Source organism: Helianthus annuus, chromosome 6 (genome assembly GCF_002127325.2).
Source record: "Helianthus annuus cultivar XRQ/B chromosome 6, HanXRQr2.0-SUNRISE, whole genome shotgun sequence".
Taxonomy (NCBI): domain Eukaryota; kingdom Viridiplantae; phylum Streptophyta; class Magnoliopsida; order Asterales; family Asteraceae; genus Helianthus; species Helianthus annuus.
The window spans coordinates 31,992,764-32,014,312 of NC_035438.2; the positions used below are offsets into that span (position 1 = coordinate 31,992,764).

General features: G+C 39.8%; 1 protein-coding gene across 1 annotated transcript; it reads left to right on the forward strand.

Moving 5' to 3' along the window:
• The first annotated feature begins 19,411 nt into the window (after window positions 1-19,411).
• On the forward strand, window positions 19,412-20,224 carry LOC110919486 (aspartate and glycine-rich protein-like). Its single transcript, XM_022163754.1, has 2 exons — window positions 19,412-19,804; window positions 20,135-20,224. The coding sequence occupies exons 1-2, from the start codon at window positions 19,412-19,414 to the stop codon at window positions 20,222-20,224; spliced, it is 483 nt and encodes a 160-aa protein (XP_022019446.1).
• Window positions 20,225-21,549: the final 1,325 nt, after the last annotated feature.

A 21,549-nucleotide genomic window follows, 5' to 3' on the forward strand; every position in this document is an offset into this window, starting at 1 on the left:
GGTGGGTTAGCAAGGATTGATACATCAGGCCCAGTCTTTTGTTGAGGCATATTCTCATGAACAGGTGATTGAGAAGGACTAGTTTGTGCCTGGTTCAAATCAATTGCATCCAACAGAATTTTTGTATTTGCTGGAATTGTGGATGTGAGGGTAGGTGTAGAAAGAGAATTTGCCCCGGGCATTGGGCTGTGGATGATGGAAACAAGTGCTTCCAGAGCATCATGATGTGGTGTCCCTATTTGTACAACCTGTTCTTTTTTAGAAGAAGCAGGAGGAGTTTCAGCCATGGTTTGAGATATTTTTACCAACTGCTGTGAGGAAGTAGCAGCAGTAGTTTCTGGTGACTTTTGTTTTGTCACAGGCAGTTGCTCTGGTATCTCATCCTCCAGAGTTGCCTTTTTGGTAGGTTTTGGGGGTTTTTGAGTTTTCTTTTTCTGTGGTTTTTTGGTGATTATAGTTGTGGGTTTCAAGGCAGTTGTTTTGTTACCTTAATCACCTTGAGTAGTGGGCTCAGCAGCAGATACCTGAGGAGCAGTGTTTGCTGCTAAATTCTGCTCAGGCACCTCTGCTTGTGTTTTGCAAGGTGTTGACATTCTTGTAAAAGTTTCAGCAGTTAAGCTGTCCATTTGGAAAAATTCACCTTGGTTTATTTCAGAAATGTCATCCTTACTGAATTTCTTTTCAAAATAGTAACTGAGAAATCTTGGAAACAGTAAAAATGACTTATTTTCAACATTTTTAACTAAATCATTAAAGATTTCCTGGGAATAATTAAAATTTTCCTCTTGAAGAATAGCATATCCCAGATTTTGAATCTTTAATGGTATTTCATTAAAAGAGGTGGTTTTATTTGAAACACACATTAGGAGGGTATGAAATAAAAATCTTGTTGCAGGAGGGAAGAAACCTTTTTGTAAAGTATCCCTCTTCATCATTGTGTCTGCATACCCTCTTTTAATGAAGTCAATTTTTATCTCATATTTTGGAAAAGAATTTTTACCTTCCTGATCCTTGAGTTGAAAGACTTCTGAGATGGATTGTGGTGTGATTTGGACGGCTTGACCCTTTAGAGAAGAGTTAATGGTAGTAACTGTCTCACCTTGTTTTTCAAGAGTTGCATTTTTCCAAAACTCTCTTTGGGTTGCTAAGTAAATTGGTGCATCTGCTGTTAACAAAGTTTTATACTTTGATGCAGAGATGGTATCAATGATGGAATCGAAAGCATCGGTGGTGCCGGGTTTTGTGAGAAGACCCAGAAGATTGTGAGATGTTTTATGCAGGATTTCGATGGGTTTAGCCTTTTGAGAGGCTTCTTTGGAAGATGATTTTGAGGTGGATTTTGCGGAGGGCTTCGATTTAGTCATTTTTGAAGAAGACGATCGAAGAAATTTGTGAAGGAATTTGATGAAATGTGAAGAAAACTGCTTTGAGAAGAGAATTTTTATGAATTCAATTCGACAGTAAAACCCTGTTTGGGGTTTTGAAAGGGGTTTTATGGAGAAAAAGTGAGTGCTGACGTGGCAGCGGTTACAAAAGGTCTGACCACAATGTACTGTCCACGTGCCATCCCCTGATGAAGCGAAGGACAGTACTTTTGTGAAAACTACTGGTGAAGGTAGTGGTTGTAATGGTAAAGAGGGCAGTGGATGCTTTTTACTATCAGTGGATAGCACAGCAGTGGATACAACACTGATTTTGAACAACAGTGCTTATCAAAGGAATATGGGAACAGGGGATGACTTTTAGCAGTGGACAGACTTTTGAAGTAGAACAGACTTTTGAACTCATCAGTGGTTATGGCAGACTTTTAAGGATTTTAATGAAAAATTCATTTTTAGCTATTTTTAAGGATGGATTTTTGATTTTCTGAAAACATTTTAATGCTTTTATTCATAGAAAAATAGGATTTTGCCTGTTATTCCATGTTTAGCATGCCAACCCTAGAGATCAAGCTTTCAAAGGTGGATGTGTCTAATGCTTTGGTTAGCACATCTGCCAGCTGATCCTTAGTTGGAACATGATGCTAAGAAATCAAACCTTTTTCATAGCAATCCCTCACAAAGTGATGTCTGATGTCGATGTGTTTGGTGGTTGAATGAGAAACTAGATTTTTTATGATCTTTTCTGCTGCCTGGCTGTCTAACATGAGTGGTGTCTTCAAGGCAGTGATACCAAAATCCAGCAACTGATTTTGAAGCCAGAGCAGTTGGGCTGTACAGCTTGCAGCAGCTATATATTCTGCCTCAGCAGTGGATGTGGAAACAGCTGCTTGCTTTTTGCTTTGCCAAGACACTAAGCAATTGCCTAGGAATTGACACCCTCCTGAAGTGGACTTCCTTGTCTTATCACATCCAGCAAAGTCACTATCTGAGAAACTTGAAAGCTCAATTTTACCATCAGCTGGATACCAGATACCAAGTGTGGGAGCACCTTTTAGGTATCTGAATATCCTTTTTACAGCAATAAGGTTTGACTTTCTAGGGGCTGATTGGGATCTTGCACAGACACATGTTGCAAACATGATGTCCGGCCTAGATGCAGTTAGGTACAATAAAGACCTAATCATGCTTCTATATAAGGTTTGATCAACCAAATCATCCTTTTCATCAGACATGACTAATTTATTGGTTGCAATGGGTGTACTGCATGGCTTACAATCATCCATGTCAAATTTCTTTAAAAGTTCTTTGGCATATTTGCCTTGATGGATGAAAGTGCCATTTTGCAGCTGCCTTACTTGGAGACCAAGAAAGCACTGGAGTTCACCCATTGCACTCATTTCAAACTCAGCTGTCATGAGTTGTCTGAACTCTTCACACATTTTATTACATGTGCTTCCAAAGATGATGTCATCCACATAAATTTGGACAATCATCAAATCCTTCCCTCTCCATTTTAAAAACAGTGTTTTATCAATTCTGCCTCTGGTGAAACCAATGGAAAGTAGAAAGGTGGAAAGAGTTTCATACCAGGCCCTTGGTGCTTGTTTCAGGCCATACAAAGCTTTATTCAGCTTGTAGACATGATTTAGATTAAATGGATCCTCAAAACCTAGAGGTTGACAGACATAAACCTCTTCTTGATCTTGCCATAGAGGAATGCACATTTGATATCCATTTGATACACCTTGATGTTGTGGTTGACAGCAAAGGCCAGAAATAGTCTGATTGCTTCAAGTCTTGCAACAGGGGCAAAAGTTTCATCATAGTCAATGCCCTCTTCTTGTCTGAAACCTTGAACCACAAGCCTGGCTTTATTCTTGACAACAATACCCCTTTCATCAGTTTTATTTTTAAAGACCCATTTTGTGCCAATAGGACTCACACCCTCTGGCAATGGAACAAGCTCCCATACTTGTTGTCTTCTAAACTGCTGGAGCTCCTCTTGCATGGCTTCTACCCAGCTGTTGTCTTTCAGTGCCTCTTGGTACTTGACTGGCTGATGGAGTGATAGAAAACCAGCAAAAAGACAAATGTTTTGGGATTGACTTCTTGTGAGCACCCCTTCATTGATGTTGCCAATAATTTGATCCGGTGGATGAGATTTCAAGAAGATGAGCTCTCCTTGGTATGGAACAATGGCATTGAGTGGTGAGGGCTGCAGATGTGTATCATCTGAGCCAACCACTGCTGGTGACTTTGATGACCCAGCAGTGGCTTCAAAAGGTGGTGGCATAGGGGGTAAAGGTGTGGACACATGCTAACTTTGATCCACTGTTTGAGGTCTTTTATCAACAGTGCTTGATGATGTGGAAGAAGTGGTTAAAGGGCTACTTTGGTCAACAACTGTTGAGGTAGCAGTGGTTGAGCTTTGACAGCTGTTTTGGACATCTGCTGCTCTTCCCATTGTGGCAGACTTTTGTTGGGGAGTGATGATCTCATACCTATAGTCTGGTGATGAATTCTCTGATGGACCTACACTGTTAGTCTTGACAGCAGTATTTTCAAAAGTGAACTTTTCAACATTAAACAATTCTGCAGGGTTTGCTGGGATTTTCATTGATGAAAGTTCATTGAACTTTACATTCAAAGTCTCTTCCACTGCTTTGGTCCGTGTGTTAAACACTTTGTAGGCCTTAGCAGTGGTGGAGTATCCCATGTGGTATCCCATATCAATTTTGCCTGCAAACTTTGAGATAGAATCTTTTAAGTTTAAAATGAAACATGGGCAACCAAAAACTTTGAAATATGAGATTAATGGCTTTACTTTATACAGCAGTTCATAAGCAGTCTTTTGATGCTTGGGGTTGATTAAAACTCTGTTTTGAACATAACAAGCAGTGTTTACTACCTCTGCCCAAAAAGTTAATGGCAAACCTGAATCTGCAAGAATGGTTCTGGCAGCCTCAATCAAAGTTCTGTTCTTTCTTTCAACAACCCCATTTTGTTCTGGTGTCCTTGGAATGTTGTACTGCCTCATAATTCCTTTTGACACACAGAAATCATCCAACTCCTTATTCCTGAACTTTGTGCCATTGTCACTTCTGAAGATTTTGACTGGAAGGCCAAACTGCTTTTTAACCTGTTTCACAAAGTCTTGCAGAATGCCTGCAGTCTCATCTTTTGAGTGTAAAAAGTAAGTCCATGTAAACCTAGAGAAGTCATCAACAATAACCAAACAGTATCTCTTTTTCTTGAGACTCATGACTTTCACTGGGCCAAACAAATCCATATGAAGCATTTGCAAACATTTGGTTGTTTTGGACTCATCAATGGATTTGTAGGAGCTTTTATGTTGTTTTCCTTTGAGGCAGGAAACACAATGCTCAGAACAGGTGAACAGTTTTTGAGGTAAACCCTTTATCAGCCCCTGTTTTGAAATGGCAGTGATTGTCTTAAGATTTGTGTGCCCCAATCTTCTGTGCCATAATTTTGTCTCTTTGTTTGATGCAGCTGAGAACAGGCAGGCATCAGTTCTGGGACACTCTTTTGACATATCAACAACATAAACATTGCCACTTCTTTGAGCAACAAGTTTAGTTTTACCATTTTTTATTATTGCTTCAATCTTTTCAACCATTTCTGGTCCAACAATCCTAAAACACTCCTTTGTGAAGAATGACCCATGCCCCTTATCACTCATTTGTGAGACACTCAGGAGGTTGAATTTTAGATTGTCTATCAGATTGACATTTTCATATTTTACATTTCCAAACTAAACTGTACCAGACCCCAGAACCTTCCCTTTACTATTATTCCCAGAGAATATATCACCCCCTCGATGGATTTTGAAATCTTTGAGTAGGGCTTTACATCCTGTCATGTGCCTGGAGCCTCCACTATCTACATACCAAAGACTATCTAAGCATGCAGAAGCTCCCTGCACATGAAGTAAAAGGATTAGTTCATTAAGGTCTCCAAAGCCAATAAGGCTTTGGATGGGGTCTCAACAGTGTTTGGGATAGTGGCAGATGCATGGACAGTGGTTAGCTCAGGGGCTTGAACATTTTTGGGAATGTTTTTCTCTAACCACTGTTGGGGGTCTTGGCCAATCACCTGTTGATAACCAAAAGGATGCCTGTTCACTCTTGGTTTAGAGGGTTTTTTGTAAGCCTCATAAACATGTGGGATCCTTTGGTATGATGGTTGTCCTTTACCTCTCCTGAATTGATTTGAAGGAGGTGCATCAGTCACTTGAACATCTCTTTGAACTGATGTTTGATTCAGCTGTTTTGTGACAGTTGTTTGGACTGGGACAAACAGTGGTTGTTTCTTGGTGAATTTGACAGTTGGTGCTGAAGAACTTAAGGATGTTTTTGCAATGTACTCATTCTTTTTATCATCAAAGTTTTTGAGATACACACATTCCTTAGTTTTGTGGTTATTTTTACCACAGATGGTGCAGCTTTCAGCAGGTACAATGACACTTGTTTTGTTTAGATCATGTGCTTTTAAATGAAAATAGTCTTTTGTTAGATGATTCCTTTTTTCACAAAAATCACGAAACAGGTTTTTAATCTTTTCTCTCTTCTTCATTTTCTCAGATTCCTTTGCAACAGAGTTTTGAACCACTGTTGGGATATCTTTGATAGAAATGATCTTTGCTTTTGGAACTTTTACACTATCAGTGGTTGTGAAATCCATTGGTTTGAAGTTTTCCAGGATGTCACACTCATCAGACCATGTGGGTTTAAATTGATATTTCTCAATCTCCTCAAAATTTGAGGATCCCACAGATCTTTCCAGAGTAATTTTATTACCAAGTTTGTCAGTTATTTTAACCTCTTGGCCATTCTTGTTGGTTGGTATTATTTCAGTTGAAGCAAATTGTTTTTCAGCAGTGTTTACAAGATCATCATATTTTCTATGTCCTATACCAAACTTGACATTGCTTTCAAGTTGTTTTGCAAGCATAACCTCATACCCTTTACAAGATTCCACCCATCTTTCACAAGTGATTTGGGTGGACTCCAACTCCTTTTTGCAAACTTGGTATTTTTCTACCATAGTTTGGAGTTGAGTTTTGGTTATGCTCTGCTCTTCTTTGAGACTGCTGATCTCTTTATCTTTTTCAGCCAATTTGTTTTTAAGTTCTTTTAATTACTTTTCAAATTTGACTTCATCAGACAAGACTTTATCCCTAAGGTTTTCATTTACCTCTTTAATGTTAGCAAATGCAATAATACATTTGTCTGAACACAGTTTTTCAAGAACTTGAGGTGATACCTTGGCAGCAGCCATCATGGCACAATTACATTGATGATCACTTTCTTCATCAGCTCTCCCTTCTTCCTCACCAGCTTTCCTCATTTCCTCTTTCTCTGTGTCTTCTTTGGACCAGGGGTCAGACAGTGGTTCAATCAGGGTTTCTGAATTTTCTCCCAGCAGTAGTTCACCAGCAACTGCAGTAACCACTGCTTCAGCAACTTCATCCACTGTTTCAGCACTTAGCTATTCTCCTTCAGTTTCAACCCCTTCTGGTATTGACTCTAATGCCATCAAACAAAATTCATCATTAAAATTATCATTAGAAGCATAGAGTGCAAAATTTTCATCACCAAGCCCATCAGGCATACTGCTCCAATCAACAAAGCCTTGGGTAAAAAAACTTTGTTGATCTGGTTGTACAACTGTTGGAGTAGCTTGTTGAGGTGCAGCAGGTTGCACTTGTGCCTGAGGGACAGGGGCTTGAACATACTGGATTTGTGGAACAGTGGTTTGAACATAATGCACAGGCACAGGGGTTGCAGCATAGTGAGCAGTGTTAACATGTGCTGCAGGGGTATATTGGGTATATTGCTGTAACAACTGCCACAAAAATCAATAATTAGAACGATAATTAGTCAATAAGAAAACCCTAATTGAGACACCCAAGTAATTCTGCACTAACCCTAAAATTTTCAGAATAATCAGAATCAGGATCAGGGCCCCTAAAACTCAAGGGGGGTTAAACCCTAAATGAAAATTATCTTCGAAATTCGTTGTCTGAATTAGGAATTCATAAACTGTCGACTCACCAGGCCTATACCAGTGACTAACCTACCCTACCCTAAATTGACATCCCAGGCGATACGCGGCAAGTGCCACGGATTCTTCCGCGACACGCGGGAGGTGCAAATTTCGGGTATAAATAGCGGGCCTTGGGACTTGAATTCTGACATTGAAACGACGTAAAAATTCCAAATAGTCGCTGAGATATAACAGAAACAGTCTTAAACACACACTAATCACGAAGTGCTGCCGCAATCAGGGTAATAACTCGATCGCTATTACGATTCAACGTCCGATCGATTATAACTATCCAACGATTGTCCGAGTGCTGCTCAAATTGAGCTTATACTTTGTTATTCATTGTGATTTCGACTTGAATGCTTGAGTGCTGTTCGAATTTGGACTATGCTCTGTCATTCGTTGTGAATCCATTGGATTGTTAAGTATCGCACTTGATAATAGTTGTGAGGGTTTAATCTCGTGAATTGACGTAACTGCTGAATTAGTTACTAATCCCGTTTGTGTGTGCATTGTTATTTAAATTAGGTTAGAAGGCTAATCAATAAAGCTTATACTATGCTCGTAAATCTGCAATGTGAGTCATTCTCTTTTTATCAATTATGTTTTACAAAACTCCAATTTATTTTCCAAAGTTATAATTACAGGGATTAAGTCTATGTAATCATCAAATTACAGCCGGTATGTGGGGTTTTGTATACATTACTTATTTTCCCGTCACACTTGGACAACGAGTTAGCCAAGGGGTGATCTGACCACAGTCACAGACACCATTTGGACAACGAGATAGCCAAATGGGTAGTCGAGTGACAAATACTGTGGGTAGTTGGGTTGAAATCAGAAACATTGTAATTCCCCTTAATACTGTAAATTATAACAAACGAGTCGTTTTAGTAAACTGAATGATTCACTCAGTATTTCCCCGCTGACAAAACCTTTTTCAAACATGTTTCAGGTGATCTGGTATGAGCAAAGAAAAGTGCCGTGGAGCACTCCCATCTTAGAAAAGTGGCTCAATGTAAATAAATAAATAAACATGTTTTGAAAATAAAAGATTTCCCGGAGAAATCATATTATTGTAAATTATGGGATTTATCCCTCAGCTATAAAACGGGCAGTTTGAATTATTAAAAGATCATGTTTTTAAAACGACTTCCGCTGTCGCCTAAATTAAATACCACGGGATTCCTGTCCCGCGGCTCCTGAAACGGGTCAAACCGGGTCGGGGGCCGTGACAGGAAAAGGTGGTATCAGAACCACTGTTTTAAGCTTACTGATTAAGCTCACTATTTTAATTTAAGTACTTAGGAAAATTTTTAATTGTCATTCTGTGAATATGTGTGCATTAACTGACTAATTGTTAAAATTATAGCATGGGTAAACAAAAGATTTCTGCTATCTACCGCAAATTAGATAATACACCTAAAGAACCAGGAACCTCTTCCTCCAAATCTCCCACCAATTTAGAAGAAGGAATCTTTGTTCGTAAGCCAAATTATGAAAACCCGCTTACACCGGAGAAAAGGAATTTGATTATTAGAAAAGGTCAAGAGAAAAAGAAACCCCAAACCAAGAGAGTGAGGTTTAACCTAAAAAATTCAGGAAATTAGCAATAATCCACCAGGGGAAAATAACTTAGATGAAAAATGGGCAAATCTGTATCTGCTCGCTACTATAGCAGAAAATGCAAATCTTTACACTCTAAATCTAGAAATAAGTACTTCCCAGTAAATAAATAAATAAATCTGAGTGTGTTCTGTTTGCTGTTATGTTGTACAAATTGGTGTGCAATAAAAATGTTTATTTGTTAAACTTTGTTCCAAAGTTTTAACTTGGCATTTTTGTGCATTTTGCATATATGCTACACAGCATGAGTGAGCTATCCGAGACATTTCAGAACCTCAACCTCTATCCTGTGCCAATTGAAGTCTCCCACAACTTCACTGCTTACATTGCTGATATAGAGGAACCTCTGGAATTCCAAGCTCCACCACTGGAAAAAGCAAAACCTAAAAAGAGGAGAAGATATGTAGGGTGGCGAAAGGTGCGCAGAAGGAAACCTAGGAGACTCCCTAAAATAGAAAATCCTGTGAGTGTGAGCAAGGGAAAAGAAATAGAAACCAGAGAAAGTTCCAAACCAGCAGAAATAGGGATAGACCTAAAGCAAAAGGGAATAGAGATTGGAGAAAGCTCTAAACAGCCTGAAGAAATCACATTCCAGGACGAAATAGACCGCCTACTGGATAATTGTGATGTACTAGAGCCTATCAACGATAATCTCTTCTCTTATCCTGCTACAGCCCAACTCCCAATAAACCTAGGACCAGCTATTCCAGACCCACTAGTTCACACCCGACCATTAGGCCAAATGGAGGAATGGTGGACCAATGACTGGCAATTCCAAAATATAGTCAATAGTCCCTATAGTTTTCTCCCACAGTTTGATCCAGAACCTATCCCTAATCCGCCAATGAGCTACGAAAATTTAGCTGAACTGTGTCAGTTTGGTGAAGAACTGATAGGCACCGGGAATAGGATTCGGGAAATGGGGGAACAAATCTCCTGGAAGTACGACGAGAGGGAGCGTCGTTACTGAAACTGCCAGTGAACCAAAAGATAGGATGGGTTTGGAGAAGTTTGTTTGCATTATAACTAATATAGTAAAACTGACTCTGTAAAATGGGCAATAAAACAATGTAAGATAAACAGTGTGTATTGAAGCAGGTATAATATATAAAACAAAACAAAAGTCGAGGCATCAACAATTTTGGTTATGCTCACATGTTATAATGATTTATGTGTTTATCTGTGATTTTGTTATCAATAATTAGACACTAATAATTCCTACTAATTAGCAGATGGAAAACGCTAATAGTGAACCAATTAATGAAGTAAATCAGTCTGAGCAAAATCAGGAAGATCAATATATAACTAGACAAGATATTGAGAACTTTATTGCTCGAGGGATAGCCAATGCTATTCCAGAAATTGTGGCTGCTGTTCAAAAACCTATCGAACCACAACAATTAATTCCTAGTAAACGTACTCCGGAAGATAACGGCAGTAACAGCATAAATGGAGGCGGCAATCATGACGATCATGATCCGCAACAGGTCCCACTCCCAAAAAGAATGAAAGCTGCAACACCTGGTTGCACTTACAAAGAATTTCTTGCCTGTAAACCCGCAGAATTTGCAGGTAATGAAGGGGCAACTGCAACACTGCGTTGGTTAGAGAAAACCGAGGCAGTAATTGCAATAAGTAAATGTACTGAAGAAGATCAAGTGATGTATGCTTCGAATCTATTCAAAGAAGGGGCGCTAGAATGGTGGAACACGGTGCTACAAGCAAAAGGAAGAAGGGTGGCCTATGCAATGAATTGGGAAGAATTTAAGAGTCTTGTAGAAAGAAAATTCTGTCCCGAATACGAAAAGGAACAAATGGCCAACAAGTTCTTGAGCCATCGTATGATAGGAGTAGATTGTCGAGGATATACTTCGACATTCTTCGAATATGCGAGAGTGGTACCTTCCCTGGCTTCGCCGGAACCGGTACTCATTTCCCGTTATATTTGGGGATTAATCAGAGAAATCCGTAACATCGTTAAAGCTGCGAGACCACGCACAATTGACGATGCTTTGGAATTACCCAATACCCTAACCGATGAACTAGTCCGCACAAGAGAAGAAGATCGAAAGAAAGAATTGGCTCAGAAGATTACCCAAGGATTTCGTGTGGGTAATAATAGCAATCAATTCAAGAAAAGAGGAACCGGGCAATCCTCGTCACCTCCTTTCTGCAGAAATTGCAAAAAGAAACACTATGGACAGTGCAATATATTTTGCAACTTCTGCAAGGCGAAAGGACATCGGGAAGAAGACTGTAGAAGGAAAACAAGAATCTGTTATAACTGCGGAGAAACAGGGCATATCAAACCTGAATGTCCTAAGTTAGCCCAACCAGCAGACAATAAAGCTAAAACGGCCGATGGAATAACCAAAAAGAATGCTCGCGCATTCCAGCTGACCACTCAAGAAGCCGAACTCATTCCAGACGTGATAGCGGGTACGTTCTTAGTGCATAACGTCTATGCAAGAGTATTATTTGACTCTGGTGCAAACCAAAGTTTCATTAATACTGCATTCTGCCAAGCTCTTATCTTACCTCTAACTCACCTTAGACAGATTTATACAGTCGAAACGGTAGAAGGGAATTCTGTCAATATAGACAAGGTTGTGCAAAAAGGAGAAATAGAACTGTTAGGTCATAAGTTTTCTGCAAACCTGTTACCTATGAATTTAGCCGGATTCGATGTGGTGTTAGGAATGGATTGGTTAATTGCCAACCATGCTCGAATCCTTTGTGATAAGAATTCCGTAGAAATCCGTACCCCCACAGGAGAAGTAATTCTAATTACAGGAGATAGACCTCGAAAGCCACTGAAATTTATTTCAGTAATGAAATTGGCTAGTTATTCAAGGAAACAAGAAATGGTGTATATGATTTCTGTAATCATTAACACTAAAAGTAAGGAACTCCAGGACATCCCAATAGTTTCAGAATACCCAGATGTCTTTCCAGAAGAACTACCTGGGTTACCACCGGATAGGGAAGTAGAGTTTAGAATTCATCTAATTCCAGGTACTACACCAATAGCTAAAGCACCTTATCGATTAGCACCTACTGAAATGCTAGAATTGAAAAAGCAATTAGATGAATTACTAAGCAAAGGATTTATACAACCTAGTTCATCCCCTTGGGGTGCACCAGTGTTGTTTGTGAAAAAGAAAGACGGGTCGATGAGAATGTGTATCGATTATAGGGAATTGAATAAGGTTACAATTAAGAATCGATACCCATTACCTAGGATTGATGATCTTTTTGATCAATTGCAAGGAGCTAGGTATTTCTCTAAGATAGACTTAAGATCAGGATATCACCAGCTGAAAGTGCAAGAGGAGTACATACCTAAAACTGCTTTCAGAACTAGGTATGGACATTATGAGTTTACAATCATGCCCTTTGGACTAACAAATGCTCCAGCCGCATTTATGGACATGATGAATAGGATCTGTAAACCATACTTGGATAAATTTGTGATCGTTTTCATTGACGATATACTTATTTATTCCAAAAGTCAGGAGGAACATTGTGAGCACTTGCATGCACTCTTAACATTGTTAAGAAAGGAAAAGCTTTATGCCAAATTTTCGAAATGTGAATTCTGGCTGCAGGAAGTGCAATTTTTAGGTCATATGGTGAATCACGAAGGAATTCACGTAGATCCTGCTAAAATAGAAGCAATCACAAATTGGAAAGCTCCACGAACAGCTATGGAAGTTAGAAGTTTTCTAGGCTTAGCTGGATACTATAGACGATTTATTAAATATTTCTCTAAAATAGATGTACCTTTAACTAAGCTAACCTATAAAGCCGTTAAGTTTGAATGGGGATCTAGACAAGAGGAAGCTTTTAGGATTCTAAAGCACAAATTGACAAATGCTCCAATTTTAGCTTTACCCGAAGGAACAGAAGACTTTGAAGTCTACTGTGATGCTTCAAAATTAGGATACGGATGTGTGTTGATGCAACGCAAAAAGGTAATTGCGTATGCCTCTAGGCAATTGAAAAAGCACGAAGAAAATTACACGACTCAAGACCTAGAATTAGGAGCCATAATTTTTGCCCTTAAAATTTGGAGACATTATCTGTATGGAAGTAAGTTTACCATCTATACGGATCATAAGAGTTTAAGGTATATATTTGGGCAAAAAGAGTTAAACATGAGGCAAAGAAGGTGGATGGAAATCTTAAGTGATTACGACTGTGATATTCAATATCACGAAGGAAAAGCAAACGTAGTCGCAGACGCCTTAAGTCGTAAGTATCATGAAAAGCAAAAGCGAGTCCGTGCTCTTAGGTTAAATCTACAATTAGATTTAATGGAACAATTGAAGAAAATTCAGGGAACGGCAATCAAGGACGATGCCGAAGGAATGAAAGGTTACGTAAAGGAATTAGAACAAGGAAAAGATGGAATTTGGAGATTCCACAAGAAACGAATTTGGGTACCTAAGAAAGGAGAATTAAGAAATAAGATTTTAGAAGAATCTCATAAATCAAGGTATACTGTACATCCAGGAAATAATAAGATGTACCAAGATTTAAGAAATAATTTTTGGTTGATAGGAATGAAAAAGGATATAGCCGAATACGTATCTAAGTGTTTAACCTGTTCACAAGTTAAAACCGAACATCAGAAACCTTCAGGACTACTACAACAGCTAGAAATGCCTGTATGGAAATGGGAACTCATAACAATGGATTTTGTTACTAAGTTACCCAAAACCAGAAAAGATAATGATGCTATTTGGGTAATTGTGGATCGATTAACCAAATCAGCTCACTTTCTACCAATGAAGGAAACCTTTAGCATGGAAAGGTTAGCCAAGTTGTATGTAGATGAAGTAGTATCCTTACATGGAGTCCCACTCTCCATTGTATCTGATAGAGATAGTCGTTTCACTTCCCGTTTCTGGACAAGTTTCCAAGAAGCAATGGGAACTCGACTCAATTTAAGTACTGCATATCATCCTCAAACAGACGGACAAAGTGAAAGGACGATACAAACCCTGGAAGACATGCTCCGAGCATGTGTAATTGACTTTGGTGGTAATTGGGATAGCCATTTACCATTAATTGAATTCTCCTATAACAATAGTTATCATTCGAGCATCGAAGCTGCTCCATTCGAAGCACTGTATGGACGCAAGTGCAGAACCCCAGTTTGTTGGGCAGAAATAGGAGAAAGTCAATTATCAGGTCCAGAAATTGTGCAAGAAACCACTGACAAAATAACACAAATCAAGGAAAGATTAAAGACAGCCAGAGATCGCCAGAAAAGCTATGCGGATAATCGCCGCAAGCCGTTAGAATTTCAAGTCGGAGACAAAGTACTTTTAAAAGTATCTCCTTGGAAAGGAGTAGTACGATTTGGTAAGAAAGGAAAACTGAGTCCCAGATATGTTGGACCATTCCCCGTGATCCAACGAATAGGACCAGTAGCTTATCGTTTACGACTACCAGAAGAGTTAGCTGGAGTACATGATGTGTTTCATATATCCAATCTCAAGAAATGTCTATCAGACGAATCCCTGGTGGTACCTCTTCAAGATATAGAGGTAAATGAAAAGCTGAAATTCATAGAGGAACCCCTACAAATAGAAGACCGGAAGATCAAGTTTCTCAAAAACAAACGACTAGTGCTAGTAAAAGTCAAATGGGAATCCAAGAGAGGACCAGAATACACTTGGGAACTGGAATCAGAAATGAAGCGAAAGTACCCTCATCTATTTCCGTAAATCTCGAGGACAAGATTTTTCTCAAGGTGGGGAGGATGTAAAAACTGCTACAAAAATCGATAATTAGAACGATAATTAGTCAATAAGAAAACCCTAATTGAGACACCCAAGTAATTCTGCACTAACCCTAAAATTTTCAGAATAATCAGAATCAGGATCAGGGCCCCTAAAACTCAAGGGGGGTTAAACCCTAAATGATAATTATCTTCGAAGTTCGTTGTCTGAATTAGGAATTCATAAACTGTCGACTCACCAGGCCTATACCAGTGACTAACCTACCCTACCCTAAATTGACATCCTAGGCGATACGCGGCAAGTGCCACGGATTCTTCCGCGACACGCGGGAGGTGCAAATTTCGGGTATAAATAGGGGGCCTTGGGACTTGAATTCTGACATTGAAACGACGTAAAAATTCCAAATAGTCGCTGAGATATAATAGAAACAGTCTTAAACACACACTAATCACGAAGTGCTGCCGCAATCAGGGTAATAACTCGATCGCTATTACGATTCAACGTCCGATCGATTATAACTATCCAACGATTGTCCGAGTGCTGCTTAAATTGAGCTTATACTTTGTTATTCATTGTGATTTCGACTTGAATGTTTGAGTGCTATTCGAATTCGGACTATGCTCTGTCATTCGTTGTGAATCCATTGGATTGTTAAGTATCGCACTTGATAATAGTTGTGAGGGTTTAATCTCGTGAATTAACGTAACTGTTGAATTAGTTACTAATCCCGTTTGTGTGTGCATTGTTATTTAAATTAGGTTAGAAGGCTAATCAGTAAAGCTTATACTATGCTCGTAAATCTGCAATGTGAGTCATTCTCTTTTTATCAATTATGTTTTATAAAACTCCAATTTATTTTCCAAAGTTATAATTACAGGGATTAAGTCTATGTAATCATCAAATTACAGCCGGTATGTGGGTTTTGTATACATTACTTATTTTCCCGTCACACTTGGACAAAGAGTTAGCCAAGGGGTGATCTGACCACAGTCACAGACACCATTTGGACAACGAGATAGCCAAATGGGTAGTCGAGTGACAAATACTGTGGGTAGTTGGGTTGAAATCAGAAACATTGTAATTCCCCTTAATACTGTAAATGATAACAAACGAGTCGTTTTAGTAAACTGAATGATTCACTCAGTATTTCCCCGCTAACAAAACCTTTTTCAAACATGTTTCAGGTGATCTGGTATGAGCAAAGAAAAGTGCCGTGGAGCACTCCCAGCTTAGAAAAGTGGCTCAATGTAAATAAATAAATAAACATGTTTTGAAAATAAAAGATTTCCCGGAGAAATCATATTATTGTAAATTATGGGATTTATCCCTCAGCTATAAAACGGGCAGTTTGAATTATTAAAAGATCCTGTTTTTAAAAAGACTTCCGCTGTCGCCTAAATTAAATACCACAGGATTCCTGTCCCGCGGCTCCTGAAACGGGTCAAACCGGGTCGGGGGCCGTGACAATTGCACAATGCTTTGATGTTGTGGTCTAGGGTTTGAGCTGGGATGAGTTATTATTTGAGCAGTGGTTTGACTCCTACATTCTCTAGCAAAATGACCTAGCCTATTGCACTTGTAACATTTCAGTTTTTATTTATCCAACCCCACCCTCAAATTCCCATGAAGTCCTGGGAATTTTCTCCCTGTTCTTTTGTAGAATTTGCTTGTTCTAACACTAAGCAAAGCCAATTGATGCAAAATGTCCATCTCTTCTAAGTCAGTGGGATCAAAATGTTGCAAATCATTTAGTTCAAAGCACATGTTATCTGACATCTAGTTTTCACAGTTTGCAGTGAAAGCATAATTTGCAGAGTGAGGATCAGAGTTGTTAAAACCAGCAGTTATGTCAATAAAATGATCAGAACTCTGATCCTTACTGCTGCTACCAGATTCTTCCTGACCAAAAAGAGTTGTGCTGCCAAATGAATAGTCATCTGCAACTTTTCCAGACTCTTGCAACCTCTTTTTCTGGTTTAACTCCCTTTCATAAGTCAGGAGTCTACCATGAAGTTGGGTCAGGGTCAGATCTTTGAACTCAGCTGAATTTCTGGTGACAAAAGCAATTGTGTCCCACTTTTCGGGTAATGATCTAAGGAACCTGCTATTTTAAGTTGCATTTGGAAATGTAACTTTAACAAGCCTTAGTTCACTAATGAGACAGCTGAAACGTTCAAATTGTTGGGTTAATGATTCACCCTTGATGTGACAAAATGTTTCATACTGCTGATTCAAAATTTCCCTGTTGTTTTCAATAACCTCTTCTGTCCCCCCAAATTGTTCCTTCAATGCATCCCATAATTCTTTGGCACTGTTACAATGTAACATCCCATCATAGATTTCATTTGGTAATGCAGATGCTATGATGCTAAATGCTTTGGCATCGAGTTCGAACTTTTGAAAATCAGTTTCAGTATAGTTTTCAGTTGGTTTAGGAACGAACTTCTTTGCATCCTCAGCACTTGGCACCATAGGAACATGAGGACCAAAAACAACAGACCTCCAACATCCAGTATTATGTTGAGCAAGGATGTGACCCATCCTTCTCTCCCAGATGTTGTATTCATTACGTTTAAGCATGGGTGGTTTGAAAAGAGAGCCAATGTTATTTTTATCATCTTGTGATTGTGGCGTCATCCTGGTTGTTTTACAGACACTGATTAATCAACTTTAATGGTGATTAAACCTTGCTTTGTTTTTCCACGAAACGAACAAACTATGAGTATCAACGATTGCGAGCTAAACTATTTATGTCAAAATGATTGTTAAATCAAATTTGACTGTCCAAGCTCTGATACCAATTGTTAGGATCTGAGTTTGGTTTTGATTGTGTTTTACGTTTGAATAAAGATGAAGATGAATGAGTTGTGCAGCGGAATTAAGATGGAAGCAAACTTTTCACAATCAAACAGGAGAAATGCTTTTAACATACAAGTTTAACATTGAACCGAAAGATTGAATTTAATTTCAACAACGATTACAGTATGCAAGTATGCAACAAACTCCCCCTCAGCCCGAGCTCACAGTATTTGTTCGTGCAGGAAGAAGATGGTGAAAGAGCTAAATAGAACAGTACAGAGCACTGTTCTATTTATAGGCACGAGCAAACCACTGAAGCATCTAAGCTGACGTCACCATGAAAGTGACATCTAACCTCCTAACAAACTCTAACATCTGACCTATACAAACACTGCTATGCTAACTACTGATATTACAATACATTATATAAAGTAAACAAAACAACTGATGCATCCTTCCACTGCTGTGAACCCAGCAGTACATGTCATGATCAGCAGTGCTTGACTCAAGGCAGTAGATTGGGCAGCAGGGCTTTAGTTCTTCATCAGTCTTTGACTTGATCAGCAGTTATAGATCAGCAGTTTGTATGATCAGTAGATATGAGGTCAGCAAATGTTGAAACCACTTTCAAGGGGAGAGACTTGTATGCATAACATCTGCTTATTCTGGATCCACTACTCTGATCCAGTTTTGGCTTTAATTATCTGTTCCTTTGGCAGGGTTCAATCCCAACACTTGTTTATATTATGATTGAGATGTTATGTGCTTACTTGTGTTGATAAATGCTATTACGTGTACATGTCATGCGTTTACTATACTTATTATGACCTGACCGATGCAATCTTCTTATAGAAGATGCCTCCACGAAGAGAATCAAGATTGCCCACCACAGACGCTGAGCTACAAGAACGGATTTCACAGGCGATAGCACAGCACGAGGCCCTGCGCTCTGAACATAGCGGGGGTACCTCAGGAAACAACCCACCTCATGGTAATGCTTAAGTCACTAAAGACACATTACGTTACATATGGATATTCCATGTGCGTTCGCTAATGCTTTCTGTGAATGATGTTGCTTGTACAGGTTGTACCTATAAGCAGTTCCTCGACTGCAGGCCTCTGAATTTCGACGGCACCGGGGGTGCTGTAGCTTTCGTAAGATGGGCGGAGAAAACCGATTCTGTGCTGAGAATGAGCAAGTGTGCGCCGGAGCACCAGGTCATCTACATCTCTAGATTGTTCTTAGATGGAGCGCTATCATGGTGGAATCTCCAAGTTCAGGCCTTGGGATAAGAGGCGGCATATGCCATGACATGGGACGAAATGAAGGAACTTATGCGCAAAAAGTATTATTCAAGGGCGGAAATTCAAAAATTGGAGACTGAATTCTAGAATCTCAAGATGGATGGTCCAAAGATTACTGAATACGTGCAGAGATTTCACGACTTATCTTGCGTCGTTCCTTACATGGTTGATCCGGAGTTCAAACGAATCGAGCGTTTTATTTGGGGATTGGCACCCCAAATCATGAGCATGGTGACGACGTCAAAGCCTGCCACGATCACTGAGGCTATTGATCTGAGTGTGGCACTAACTGAAGAGGCAATCAGGTTGAACAAATTTTTGATCTCTGACTAGAAGAAGAAGGAGACTCACGTTGAGTCATCCGGTGAGAACAAAAGGAAGTTCTCAAATTTCAAGAAAGGTACCAACAGTGCTAACAAGAAGAAAGATACGAACCCACCAGCCGAAGTCAAGACTGGCATTGAAAACAAAGGAAAATGATACATGGGCACTCTGCCCAAATGTGATGTGTGCCAGTACCATCATGCCGGCCAGTGCAGAGTTAGGAAATGTGAATCTTGTGGAAAGAATGGTCATTCGAAGGAGACGTGCTGGGCTGGTACTGGTCGTGGTAACGGTGGTCAGAGAGGTTATGGCAACGGGAAAGGAAACGGTAACCGTGGTGGAAATGGGTATGGAAACCTCAATCAAGGAGGAAATGGCGGTAATGGAAATCGTGGTGGTTTTGGAAATCAAGCTGGTAGTGGAAACCGTGGAGCAAACAACAACCAGGGTGGTAATGGGAATGGAAATGGTCGGGGACCATGTTGCTTTAACTGTGGAGACGTTGGGCATTTCAAGAGAGAGTGCCCAAAGATCAACCAAGCTCAGGGAAGGGTTTTCAACATTGGAGCTAGGGAAGCTCGCCAAGATCCGAACGTAGTCACGAGTACGTTCCCTATCAACCAACACTTTGCATCTGTACTGTTTGATACTGGTGCCGATTATAGCTTTATATCCTTAGAATTTAAGAATATACTTGGGTTGGTAGCTAGTAAGCTAGATATTCCGTACTCGATTGAGCTAGCCAATGGAAAGCTAGTAGAAGCCAATGAAGTCATTAGAGGTTGCGTAATAGAACTCGGGGAGCATGAGTTTATGCTTGATCTTCTGCCAGTCGAGTTGGGAAAGCTTTGACGTGGTAGTTGGAATGGATTGGTTGTCAAGAAACCGAGCAGAGATCATATGTCACGAGAAGATCATTCGCATTCCGATGACGAATGGAGAGACAATTGTGGTACATGGAGAGAAACATGATACGCCCCTAAGGATTATCAGTTGTTTGAAAGCTCGAAGATGTTTGCAGAAAGGATGTGTTGCCTTCTTGGAACACGTTGTGGACAAAGAAGCCGTTGAGCCAAAGCTGGAAGATATCCCAGTTGTTAGGGAATATCCTGAAGTCTTCCCCGAAGACTTGCCAGGATTGCCGCAGCAGCGACAAGTTGAATTCCACATTGACTTAGTTCCAGGCGCCGCGCCTGTAGCTAAGGCACCTTATCGACTTGCACCCTCAGAAATGCAAGAGCTGTCAACGCAACTTCAGGAGCTTTTGGACAAGGGATTTATCAGACCAAGCTTCTCGCCTTGGGGAGCTCTAGTGCTATTTATCAAGAAGAAAGACGGTAGTTTCCGCATGTGTATCAACTACCGAGAGCTAAACAAGTTGACCATTAAGAATCTGTATCCTTTGCCAAGGATTGATGACCTGTTTGATCAACTACAAGGTTCGAGTTTTTACTCCAAGATCGATCTTCGATTAGGTTATCACCAGTTAAGAATTCAAGAGGAAAGTATTCCAAAGACGGCCTTTAGGACTCGATATGGACATTACGAGTTTTTGGTAATGCCGTTTGGGTTGACAAACGCGCTAGCAGTGTTTATGGATTTGATGAATAGAGTCTGCAAGCCATATCTCGATAAATTTGTGATTGTGTTTATCGACTATATTTTGATTTATTCAAGGATGAAGGAAGAACATGAACAACATCTAAGAGCTATTTTAGAGCTGCTTAAGAAAGAGAAATTATACGCAAAGTTCTCAAAGTGCGAGTTCTGGTTACGTAAGGTTCAATTCCTTGGTCACGTGGTAAATGAAGATGGAATTCATGTGGATCCCACCAAGATCGAGGCGATCAAGAACTGGGAAACTCCAAAGACGCCAACCGAGATCCGTCAGTTCTTAGGTTTAGCTGGTTATTATCGCAGATTCATTGAGGATTTTTCAAAAATCGCTCAACCTTTGACCTCCCTTACTCAGAAGGATAAAAAGTACGAATGGGGAGATAAACAAGAAGAAGCTTTTCAGTTACTGAAGAACAAACTTTGCGATGCACCCATCTTATCCCTACCCGAAGGCACTGACGACTTCGTGGTATATTGCGATGTCTCGCGTCAAGGTTTAGGCTGCGTGCTGATGCAGCGACAGAAGGTTATAGCTTATGCTTCGCGCCAATTGAAGGTTCATGAGAAGAACTACACTACGCATGATTTGGAACTAGGCGCAGTGGTGTTTGCATTAAAGATCTGGCGACATTACTTGTATGGCACCCGATGCACGATCTTTACTGATCACAAGAGCTTAC